At 45.5% G+C, this 12,674-nt stretch overlaps 1 protein-coding gene across 4 annotated transcripts in view; it reads left to right on the plus strand.

The window, feature by feature from the left end:
• Nucleotides 1–12,674, plus strand: part of CRHR2 (corticotropin releasing hormone receptor 2) — a 199,241-nt gene that overhangs the window by 127,355 nt on the left and 59,212 nt on the right. For 3 of the 4 annotated variants that reach the window (XM_080974193.1, XM_080974194.1, XM_080974195.1), the window contains one exon: nt 1,141–1,247. The exons of the other annotated variant lie outside the window; for it this stretch is intronic. In XM_080974193.1, the coding sequence (XP_080830319.1) occupies nt 1,141–1,247 (107 nt within the window). The remainder of the gene's footprint in view (nt 1–1,140; nt 1,248–12,674) is intronic. 4 annotated transcript variants of the gene reach the window in all.

Genomic DNA, 12,674 nt, shown 5'->3' on the forward strand with positions numbered 1-12,674 from the left:
TCAAAGCAGCTAACAACCTCCTTTCCCTTTATCCCCCACAACAAACAGTCTGTGAGGTGAGTGAGGCTGAGAGACTTCAGAGAATTGTGACTAGCCCAAGGTCACCCAGCAGCTACAAGTGGAGGAGCGGGGAAGCGAACCCAGTTCACCAGATTATGAGTCCACCGCTCTTAACCACTACACCACATTGGCTCTCAAACTACAGCTCCCAGGACACTTTGGGGGGACCAGTGGTCAAGGATGATAGAAGTCGGAGTGCAGAAACAGCTGGAGACCCGAGTTTAAAAAACACTGGTATAAGGCGATGCAATCTTTCAGTTGGCCAAGCTACGTTGGGTGATTTGCTTGCCTAAAAGTGTAGGTGGGTTACCACTTTCTCAACTGATTCGCCATATCCTTATTTGAAGGTGAAGGAACTCTGACCTTCAAGACTTTCAGCAGTAAACAGCAACTCGTATCATCTCAGGCCATTGGTCATGCTGGCTGTGACCTCTTCTTTTCTTGGCAATCACTCGTAGCTGAGTAAGCTTGTCTTCCATAAACACAGTTTTAACAATGAGTCCGTAAGTGACTGTGGAGGCCAGTTCTGGAACCACACGTCCTTCCACAGTGGGGACATTGGTTTCCTGGTGGGAGTTGATCACGGTGAGGGTTTGCCAAACGTACCTTCCTCTTAGCACGTTTCTCCCTTTCGTCCTGAGTTTGAGTGTCTTCAAAGCCCATGACACCTTTGGTAAAGGCTGTTCTCCAACTGGAGCGCTCGCAGGCCAGTGTTTCCCAGTTGTCGGTGTTTATACTACATTTTTTAAGATTTGCCTTGAGAAAGTCTTTAAACCTCTTTTGTTGACCACCAGCATTACGCTTTCCATTTTTAAGTTCGAAATAGAGTAGTTGCTTTGGAAAACGATAATCAGGCATCCGCACAACATGACCAGTCCAACAAAGTTGGTGTTGAAGAATCATTGCTTCGACACTGGTGATCTTTGCTTCTTCCAGTACACTGGCATTAGTTCGCCTGTCTTCCCAAGTGAGTCCAGCAATCTTTTAAGGGCCATAGGATGGGCCACCCACCTTGATTCAGGTCCATAGATTCAGGCTGCTTTGCTCATGAGACCTCTCTTTCTGTTTTCTCACCCCCAGACGAAGCCTGCTCTCTATTACCAGGTTGCCATGATCATAAACTACCTGGGGCACTGCATTTCTGTAGGCGCGCTCATCATCGCCTTCCTGCTCTTCCTGTGCTTGAGGTGAGTAATTGGCCCTGACTGTGCAGCTTGCAGACATGTAGCAAACTCCCTTAAAGGAAAAGGAAAAGGGACCCCTGACCATTAGGTCCAGTCGTGGCCGACTGTGGGGTTGCGGCGCTCATCTCGCTTTACTGGCCGAGGGAGCCAGCGTACAGCTTCCGGGTCATGTGGCCAGCATGACTAAGCCGCTTCTGGTGAACCAGAGCAGCACACAGAAACACCATTTACCTTCCCACCAGAGCGGTACCTATTCTGTTCCTGAACCTATTGAATTCTCGCTTTCTGCAACAATGCACAGCCATTCTCCAAAAATCTGCACTTTTCTGAATTTTGCAATGCAGTACCTTTTCAGCCAGGACTTTGGCTTGTTGATTTCTTCTAGCCCTTTTAAATGTGTTTGCGGGAAGGGGAGGTCTATTGGTTTGTGGATTTTGTTCTTGTTTTTGTTACACATTTTGTGTTTTTATATTGTATTTTATGTTGTGAACCACCCTGAGATGAAGGGTGGTATATAATAATAATAATAATAATAATAATAATAATAATAATAATAAATACTCCAGTCAGGTAATGTGTACAAAATGCATTTAAGGGGGCAGAATGTGCATTAATAGGAATTGATAAAATCCCTTTGCAAATGCATTTTATTAGGGAAAATTCCTTTGCAAAATGGGCACATCAGTCAATATTGCAAACAAAAATGTGCACGTTCAGAGAAATTTGCACAAAATTTGCACGAAACGCTGGTGCGTTTTCATGAGGAACTTTAAAAAAAAAATATCACAAACTCATGTGGAAATGTGAAGCAATGAACTAAAGGCTAGAAAAATGAGAAACCAAGAGAACTCAGTTTCACTCAACTCTGGCTTCTGGCTTCCTGCAAGAAGAACTGGAGTGGGGGGAGGCGATGAGTGCTGAACATCTTCATTCCTCTTTCTCTCCTGTCTCCTGAGTCGCTTTGTCTGCTGATCTGCAGGGCAACAATAGCAGCTGCTCTGCCAACTGCTGATGAAGTGGAAAGAAAAGAGTAAATGCCATTGCAAAAAGAGCAGGCTGTAAAGTGGGAGGGCAGCTCCTGCAGAGAAGCTGTTTCTCAGTGATCCTTCATGCGGCGTAATATCCCTGGGGCGGGATATGAACCGCCAGGGTGCTGCTGTCCTTGCAGAAAACACGACTCTTTTACACACACAGGGGAAGCAGCCAGGTTAGGACCTCGTTCTGCCCAGGTGGCCGACGGATGCCCTTTCATTCATCATCCTGCCAAGGCAGGAACAACCAGCCAATTCAGCAGCAAAGGTTTCAGGCTAAGCAGGGCGTGCAACGGCTGTGTGTTTCTTTCTGGAAGAAAGATAAAATCATCTGACAGGTGTGGGGAATCTCAGGCTCAGCAGCCCAATGCAAACCCCACCCCCTCTGTCTGCCCCCTCCCAAAGCTCTCCCTAGGCCACCCCCCCCCCCCGCTTAGGCCACCCCCCTTCTTCTGAGGCCACACCCTCCACCAGCGCTGCTCCACAGCTGCCTTGGATGTCTTTGGCTTGCGCAGATTGTGTCCTTGAACTGTGGCAAACTCTTTTGCTTGGAAAGACGGAGATAGTTGGGGGGTGCATTAGCCCCTGATTTCTCAGTAGCTACTTAATGCCCACTGGGCTGCTAACGTTCACAGGTGGCAGGGGGCCTCCCCAAAGGATTCCCCGTAAGGACTGAAAAAGTTTCCCCACCACGTCAACAAGAGGCTACTTTGCAAGATGGCACATCAACGTTCCAGCGTGCAGGCTGCCAGGGTATGGCACACACCGATTACACATTGTGAGGAGCTTCTGAGGGGCTTGGGGACACTATGGTTTAAAGGAAAGCAAGGCTCCACACCGTCTGGTATACATTTTGGGAGTAGGTGGCGCTGTGGTCTAAACCACCGAGCCTCTTGGGCTTGCTGATCAGAAGGTCAGCGGTTCAAATCTGCACGATGGGGTGAGCTCCCGTTCCTCTATCCCAGCTCCTGCCAACCTAGCAGTTTGAAAGGACACCAGTGCGAGTAGATAAATAGGTACCACTGCAGTGGGAAGGTAAACGGTATTTCCATGCACTCTGGCACTTGTCCCGGCTTCCCGTTATGCCAGAAGCGGTTTAGTCCTGCTGGCCACATGACCCGGAAAGCTGTTTGTGACAAACGCTGGCTCCCTTTGCCTGAAAACAAGATGAGTGTCACACCCCATAGTCGCCTTTGACTGGACTTAACTATCCAAGGGTCCTTTACTTTTACCTTTTTTTACCTTTATACATTCTGAAAAACATGGCACACGAGGAGGAGGGATGGAGGAGGGAGGAAGAAAAAAGCAAACCCAGGCGTCGTTTCTTAGTTGCACAGTTCTTGCAAGTGGCCTTTCTGGCACAGAGAGGCAAAGCAAACTCCCTGCCGCTGCTTCTTTTCCTGGACAATAGATGGAGTTGTTCTTCCCCTTGCCATGATGCTGTTCCTTTGAGGCAGGAATAGTGGTAGCCCTTGGTCTCCTTGATTGTAGTGTCTTCTTCACCTCCAAATAACCATGTTGAGATGACAAGGAGTTCAGTGCAGCAGTGGATTAGCATATTGGGCAATTGAGCCCCATTGATGTTGCCCCACTCTTTCCCTACCCCTTCTGATCATGGATTCCTTTTTCTCTCTTTTTTGCCACACACACAAATGTAATTATGGCCACTGCAAGGATCAAGGAGACAGGTGGTCAGTTTCACTCATCCAAGCAGCCTGTCCACATCCTCAGAGGTAACAGATTGGAACTGATCCCATGCAACCTGACCAGACAGGACTGCAGCACTCTCCCGCCCCAGCCCTGCTCCCACGGTGGAGTCTACCTCTTTCTGAATCTGAGCGACTTTATCTGCAAAAAACTTTGCAAAATCATTGCAGGAGATCTTGGGGCCCTTACCAGGCCCCGGTGGTGCAGGTGGTTCCGTTAAATTGCAGACCACCTGAAAGAGTCCCTGCTGCTGTTTTCTGCAGATGCAATAGAGGCGGTGAAGAAGGTCCTCTTTGCCGTCGCTATCGCCACTTGGCAGGCTCGACGTTGAGCTCTAACCTGTGTCCAGTCAGATTCAGAATGAGTTTTCCGTCACCAGCGCTTTAGCCGTCTCAGCGATTGTTTCATTGCCCTCAGCTCTGGGGAAAACCACGGGGCTGTCCGGGCTCCATGCAATCAGAGAGGGCGCTTCGGAGCCAAACAGTCAATAGCCCTGGTTAACTCTGCATTCCAGCGGGCCACCAGGGAATCAGCTGAAAGGCCATCAACATGGGATAAAGCATCCCCTACCACTCTCTGGAAACCATGTGGATCCATTTGTTGGAATCTGCATTCAACCGAGCTACTCCACCTCCGGTCAAGTCCTTCAGAATCGCCTCCGACGTGATTAACAACCTGAGCCTCTGATAAGGCTCCAGGCAACATCCCCCATTCAGCAGAGTTTCCAGCACAGGGAAGAGATGAGATAGTATGGGCTACATTGCTAGGTTTTATTACTAAGCAACGCAGGCAGAAAAGAAATCATCCTCTCTCTGTGAAAGGCAGGGAGCAACTGAAACAAACAAAGGAACAGGAAACCAGTAACGTCACATCCGTCTCCCGTGAGACTTCCAACAGCCTGGAATGTCTCTGGAATGTAAATAGAGTCTTGTGACTCCAAAGCGCTGCTCAGTGGCAAACAGAAACTAAGACCATTAAGTGGCGGGGGCGGACCATGAAGTGACTCCTAATACAACTGAGTTACACTGGTGGCATAATGACAACAAGTGAGATGTGCAACGAAATCTGTAGCAGGAGTGTTGCCACTCAGGTTTTCTCCCTCCTTCAAGGATGCTGTGAGGAGCTTAAGGCATTCTGCTCCTATTTTTTGTTTTCCAGCAGACTCGAAATTCTGTGGCTGCTGAATATCCTCAGTCCTCATTGGGCTCTTTGGGGTTTCTCCACTATCCCCGCTTTAGGTTTGTTTGTCTGTCTGTCTGTCTGTCTGTTTGTTTGTTTGTTTGTTTGTTTGTTTGCAAACATCATCATTCCCCAAGCATGCTAACGCCCACCTTTTATTTCTCATTGCCCCCCTTTTGGCTCTGTTTCTGTTGGCACACACCACCTGTGTTTTGCAATTAGAAGGAGCGATGCTAAAATCGCTGTTGGGTATGGATGGATGTCAGAAAGCTAATGCTTTGCACAGCCATTTTGAGCTTGTTCTGGGGGACGCAGGGGTTTCTCAAAACAATAGCAGTCACGGTGGGCAAAGATACCTAAAAGATTGGGGTGAGTTGCAACCGGTCAAAGTAGGGTGACAGTGTTGTCTAGTATAAGGCAGATTTATATGTTCATAGGAAGCCAAACTTCCCCACCCTTGCTGGAGGAATTCCTGCTTGTTGGATGGGAAATTCAGACTTACAACAGCTGTTGCAGGCTGTGGCTGAAGATCTACTCTGTGTAGCTTAATGTTTTTGAAAAATAAAATTTCTGTATATTACAGCTCGCACAGCAAGGGCAAACTTTGCATAGAAGGGAAGAAAGTTCTCTGGAAGGTTAAAAGTACATGGGACAAGTTTTGCCCAGGAATTTTTGCATGGGATGGTCAAAGGTTCATTCTGGGAACCTGAAGATTAAGATTAAGAAATTGTCCCATTTTCTGTGGGGTTTTTTTTTATGTGCACTGTTTAGAAATGCAATTAAATTCTGGGCACTGTAGGAAGAAGGAACTAGGAAAATACCATGAAGGGAAACAAAAGCTGAACTGAGGGATAAAAATTATTACGGTAAGTATTGGCTTGGTTAGGGAAACAGTCTACAGTTCTAGATGACTACATTTATTTCTCATTGTTTTAAAAAAATTGCTCTTATGGGTAATGGGCTCCAACTATAAAATTATGATGTTTTAACTCTAAAATCATTTCTTCAGAATCAATCTTGTCACTTTACTAAATATAAAAGGGGGGGGGAGAGATGTTTTGAAGTCCCACTGTATACCTTGCAGCTAAGCACCACACTTCTCTAGCCAGTATTGGGATTGGGTTGGGCCACTTAAAGTCCAGCATGTTAGCAGGCAGTTCATTCAACTTCCTGCCTTTTCATCCTAAGCTCTCAAGTAGGAGTCACGTTCCAAAATACTTTCTTTTCCAGACGCTTTTGATGCCTCTGAGCAGCAGAAAACGTACAAAATACCTACCGATTACCTATTCCTGTTGGGAACATTTGTGTTCCCTGGCTCAAGGAAAACGGCAAAGTGGTTCCTTTGGGGATTGGTTTCTTTTTTTTTTTTAAATGATATTTATTGAGAATTTTAAAGTTACAAAGAAAAAAGAAGGAAAAAACAAGAGAAAGAGAAAAAGAAAGAAAAAAGTAGATAAAAGTAACAATTAAACAATACAAATCAATAAAAACCAAAGTCAAAAAGAAAAAACAAAACACACAATGCATCAAAATCAAAAAGCAAAAATAAACAAAAATTTAAAAACAAATCCTATATTCCCAAATCCTTAACTTTCATTAACTTATTTCATCAACCTCCTCACACCTCCCTTTTTTGTATTCTAGTTGTTAATTATCTCGGCAAATCCTTTCCATCTTTCACAATATTCTGTCATTAAATTACCTTAATCTATTTTAACCTTATCTTACCATAAAAAACCCTAAAACTTAAAACTAAATCTTATATATACCAAATTCTTTTAACCATAACATATTCTTACATAATTCTTTTTAACATTTCTGCTAAAGCCAAATAATTTCATTCCAACATTTTTCTAATACTCATTAATTTTACGATACTTTTCTAAATGAATTTTTAAAACTTTCTTCCAATCTTCATCCATCGTCTCTTCTTCCTGGTCTCGGGTTTTGTCAGTCCTTTCTATTCTGTCTATCTAGTCCATCAACCTGGTGACCTTATATCCGAGGCTCTTAAGTCTTTTCCATGTCCCTTCCGCAGGTCTTCTTCATGTTTATACCTGTACTTTGCTTTGTCTTCTGCTCCTTTCACTCGGGGAGACTCCAGCTTGACAATATTTTTGTCCCTTCTCGACGAGTCAGCCCCTTTTCCATAGTCAACACTGAAATCCATGTGGTATTTAAAGGCATGTTTCAAGATCCCTCCAAAGTTAAGGGCCCCCACACCTCCGAGCTCCCCCAAAGCCAGACTTGGGTCAAAACATCCCTGCATAGGGGGGTCTATCCAGCCCCCCATCTCCAAGCCCAACTGGACTCCATCTCTCCAAATCTGACTTTTTCCAGGTTCATTCGTCAAATCCAACAACTCATGTTCCTGCTGGGCCACAGCTCCCTCCATCTCTGCCTCACTAGGTCCAGCAACAACCTCCTCCCTCATCTGATCTGTCAAAGCACATTCCTGGATTAATTCCTGAGTGGGTTCTATACAGGTACCCACTGCCTGTCCAAAATTTCCAATCGCAAGAGTCATCAAATCCATCTTCTCATGTAACTGTTCCAATAAAGCACTTGTCTTGCAAAAGGCAAGCACCAGAGCCTCTGAGCACATTCTTGTTCAAGGTCGAAGTCTGGTCCCACGATCTTTAATCTTTACAGCTGCAAAGCTCCCCAGTTCGACTTTAATAACAGTTTCACAAGCTCCCTCTAGGGGAAACAATTTCTATTTGTATCCATCTTTTTTTTTTTTTTAAAGCAGATCTAGCAACAAAGTTTGCCTTTTTCGGATATTTTGTCGATATTTTGTTCCTTTTAAATGCGAAAGGGAACAATGGAATCAATATGTTTCTCTTCTTTTAACTATCTGTCAAAAACGTTTGTCCATAGTCAATGAACTTCCCCAAAACGTCTGTCCTGACACCCCGCTCCCAGGTTCAAGACGGTGGAAAATTACCTTTCTTTACTCTCTCTTCTGCAGGTTTAAACAGTCTAAAAAAGGTTCCCCCCTCTTCTCCTGCTTCCACGGGGGGTTCAGTAATTTTAAATGATGAAAATTTAATCCTTTACAAACGACTTTCTAAACTCTAGCTTGCCGTGTCTTTGCTTCAATCTATCTACAAAAGCGGAAGGCGGACTTCCTGTTTAGACCTTCCCGCTTTCTGTGCCTAATTTAAAAATTTCACAGTCCAATTTTCTGTTCTACTCACGGGCAGTTGTTTGAAATCCAATTGTCCACAGGAAAAAGTCAGCGCTCTCCGGCAACAGCAATGCGGCTTCACTCCGTGAAAGAAGCAGTCGATTCAAAGCACCGCGCCACTCACCCCACGTCGCTCCGGATCCCCAAAACAGGGTTTCCCTGCGAGTAGGGGGGGCGCAAAGGTGCCAGCCGAATCCCACGTCCACAGGCTTCTCCCGCCTGTGGTTTTTGATGGGTCTCCGCCTCGCCGTGGCGGTTCAGACCCTGTTTTCCACGATCGGAGGAAATCTGCCATTGCCAGAGGCACCAACCCGGAAGCCAAGAACGGCAAAGTGGTTCCTTTTGGGATTGGTTTCATCCCAATCCTTAAACCATCACAACACTTCAGCCAAGATGTCAGCCTGTTCTCAACAGCGAATGACTTTATCCTAAAAATGTATTACCACACCATGCCAGTAATGTCACTGATGTGGGGTTTTTTACACGGCCATATTTTTACAATGTGCTCAGGGTGGATTTGTATCTCGAGGCTCAGAAAAAAATCCTTGAGACATCGTTCTGTCTCTCTCAAATTCAGTGTTCCATAGGTAAAGGTTAAAGTGACCCCTGACCATTAGGTCCAGTCATGGACGACTCTGGGGTTGTGGCTCTCATCTCACTTTATTGGCCAAGGGAGCTGGCGTTTGTCTGCAGACAGCTTCTGGGTCATGTGGCCAGCATGACTAAGCCACTTCTGGCGAGCCAGAGCAGCGCACGGAAACGCCGTTTACCTTCCCGCCAGAAGGTATTTGTCTACTTGCACTTTTTGGTGTGCTTTCGAACTGCTAGGTTGGCAGGAGCAGGGACCGAGCAACGGGAGCTCACCCCGTCACGGGGATTCGAACCGCCGACCTTCTGATTGGCAACTCTTAGGCTCTGTGGTTTAACCCACAGCGCCACCCGTGTCCCTTCAGTGTTCCATACAGAGCTCGTAATATTGATTCTGGCTCTGTAGAATCCGCACAACCTTTCGCCAACCTCGTGTGTGCCAAAGACTTTTCTGCCTTTTGGGGTCTCTCTTTAACAAAATCCATTTGAGCTTTACACCGTATAAGGAAATCTACAATCTAATCTGTTTCAGTATCATGTCTTTCCCCTGTAAAGCAGAGCAAACTGTACGATAAGGAATCCGCCAGTTTCTTGAAAGGTTATCAGGAGTTCCTTGCTGCGAAGATTAGCAAAGGTGGACATATTACATGGCGGACTCAGCTGCATTAGTCAAGAAAACAGTGTTTGGAATGTGTTATAAGCATGCAACACCCAGATGGCGCCAGAGAGCAAAACAAAATTCTAAGCGATTTTCGATAGTGTTTTTTCCCCCTTTTGTTATAACAATTTAATTTCTGGCTTATTTATAGCGGGGGGGGGGGCATTCCTGTGTGTAGATCTACCCAGGGTCAGAGCATGCCTGGAAGTGTGCAGTCACAAGGAAATCTCGGGTGTTCTGTGCTTTGTTTAGAATCGTAGAATTGTGGCATTGGAAATTACCTATGGGGTCATTTAGTCCAACCCCCTGCAATTTATATCCTGCCTCTCAAATGTAGTTCATCTCTCTTTTTTTGTTACAATATATAGATATTGAAAAACACAGGTGCAAATAATTTCCGCAACTGTTCCTTCTCAGTCAGAAAAACATGCACAAATATACATATACTAATCAATATCATCTATATCTATACCATCTATATCTATATCTATATCTATATCTATATCTATCTATATCTATATCTATATCTATATCTATATCTATATCTATATCATCTATATCTATATATAGATACACACACATACACATACATACATACATACATACATACATATATTAATCAATACTACTCTATTCCAAACTTTAAAATGGACAGCGTAATGCTGGTGGTCAACAAAAGAGGTTTAAAGACTGTCTCAAAGCAAAAACTTTCTTTAGAAAAATGTAGTATAAACGCGAACAATTAGGAAACACCTGCCTGCGAGCTCTCCAATTGGAGAACAGCCTTTACCAAAGGGGTCATGGGCTTTGAAGACACATAAACTCAGGACACAAGGAAGAAATGTGCTAAGAGGAAGGCACGCTTGACAAATCCACACCATGATCAACTCCCACCTGGAAACCACTGTCCCCACTGTGGAAGGACGTGTGGATCCAGAACTGGCCTCCACAGTCACTTACGGACTCACTGTTAAAACTGTGTTTATGGAAGACAATCTTACTTGGCTACGAGTGACCGCCAAAGAAGATGAATTAATCAATAAATGCCAGTTCTAAAAAAAACAACAGCTTCTCCTTGGTCTTGTAGCTCCAATTCGTAATGGCAGCGTGTGATTTTAACATGGTAGAAGTTTACAAAATGGAACTCATGCAGTGTAAATGTTGCGAGATAAAGGACAGATAAAGGACTTCTTTGTGCAGCATGCAGTTAATCTATGGAACTCACTGCCACAGGAGGCAGCGATGAACACCAGCTTGGATGGCTTTGAAAAGGTTTAGACAAATTCATGGAGGAAGAGTCTACCAATAGCTACTAGTCATGGTGCCTAAACATGGCCTCCGTGGTCGGAGGCAGTAATGCTTTTGAATAACAGTTGCTGGGAACTGCAGAAGAGGAGAGGTTTCCTGTGCTCAGGTTCTGCGTGAAGGTTTTGCACAGGCGGTTGCTGTGAGAATGAGATGCTGGACTAGATGGGTCATTGGCCAGATCAGGGGCACTGACTCTTGGGGGCTGAGCTGTTTTGGGCCACCTCAATATTTTGGGGGAGCAAGCCCAGCCTCCCCATGCAGGGCTAGATTTAGGTTTGATGGGGCCCTAAGCTACTGAAGGCAAGGGGGCCCTTTATATGTCCAGCTGTCCTTTGTCAACAACAAATTGTCGCTTTTTTGTGTTGAATATATGCTATATGGTGGGATGTGGGTGGCGCTGTGGGTTAAACCACAGAGCCTAGGACTTGCTGATCAGAAGGTCGGCAGTTCGAATCCCCGCGATGGGGTGAGCTCCTGTTGCTCAGTCCCTGCTCCTGCCAACCTAGCAGTTCGAAAGCACATCAAAGTGCAAGTAGATAAATAGGTACCACTCCGACGGGAAGGTAAATGGTGTTTCCGTGCGCTGCTCTGGTTCGCCAGAAGCGGCTTAGTCATGCTGGCCACATGACCTGGAAGCTGTACGCCAGCTCCCTCGGCCAATAAAGTGAGATGAGCACCGCAACCCCAGAGTCGGTCACGGCTGAACCTAATGGTCAGGGGTCCCTTTACCTTTATAGACCAATGCTATATGGTCATTGATGGACCTAATAGGTAGCTCAAGCCATTTGCACATGTTGCCATGCAGCCAGTCCATGCAGAATGTAGGCACCCTATATATAGAAAGGAGCAAACCAGTGATATTTTAGGGAGCAGGCTAGCAAGTGGGGCCCATGAATTACATCATAGGAGCCGACACAACACAAAACACTGTTGCTGTATGTAGGGTTTATTTTATTTCTTTTTTATCTTATATTTTGGAAATGTGCAGCCAGTTTTTTTCCCCTTTAATTTTTTTGGGGGCCCCCAAGAGAGTGGGGCCCTAAGCTATAGCTTGTTTAGCTTATATGTAAATGTGTGGGACACTCTGGTGCACGGCACTCACCACGGCGCCCGGCCTCCTCCCCACACCCCATTGCAATCGCGCGTTTTAATGATCTGCGTCATTGCCAGAACAGAGTCATTTGGGCAGGCGCTGGCTATGCCTGCCATAGAAATCCAGGAGCAATGGATTTCAGACTTGGGCGGAGATATCAGTGGGCTTGATCTGCCCCTTTGAGCACGTTCCATTCCTGTTGATTTCAAAGAGAGGAGGGAGAGATGTATCTTTTTGACTCGCTTCCCAGTGGAAAATCAGCAGGATGTAGAGGTGCTAGGCTTCTCCCGATTTGCACTCGCTGCTTTTTAATGAGAGATGCTTGAGGAATGCAACTCAAATGGGTTTTGATAATGGATTTGTGAATTCCAGGGCACTTGAGCTCTGTCTCATGTGAAATTGCTTCTTACGTCAAGGACCCACTTCCGTCCCAGTTGCTTATTTAAGCATCAAGATTTATTTATTTATTTTTAAGGCTGGGAAGTATGCACACCAAAAATACATAAAAATGCACAGTTGCTCAGTTTGCACTCAGGTTCTTTCATGTTGTTTAGTCGTGTTCGACTCTTCGTGACCCCCTGGACCAGAGCACGCCAGGCACTCCTGTCTTCCACTGCCTCCCGCAGTTTGGTCAAACTCATGCTGGTAGCTTCAAGAACACTGCCCCACCATCTCG

The sequence above is a fragment of the Podarcis pityusensis genome (genome assembly GCF_964106645.2).
Source record: "Podarcis pityusensis genome assembly, chromosome: 12".
Taxonomy (NCBI): domain Eukaryota; kingdom Metazoa; phylum Chordata; class Lepidosauria; order Squamata; family Lacertidae; genus Podarcis; species Podarcis pityusensis.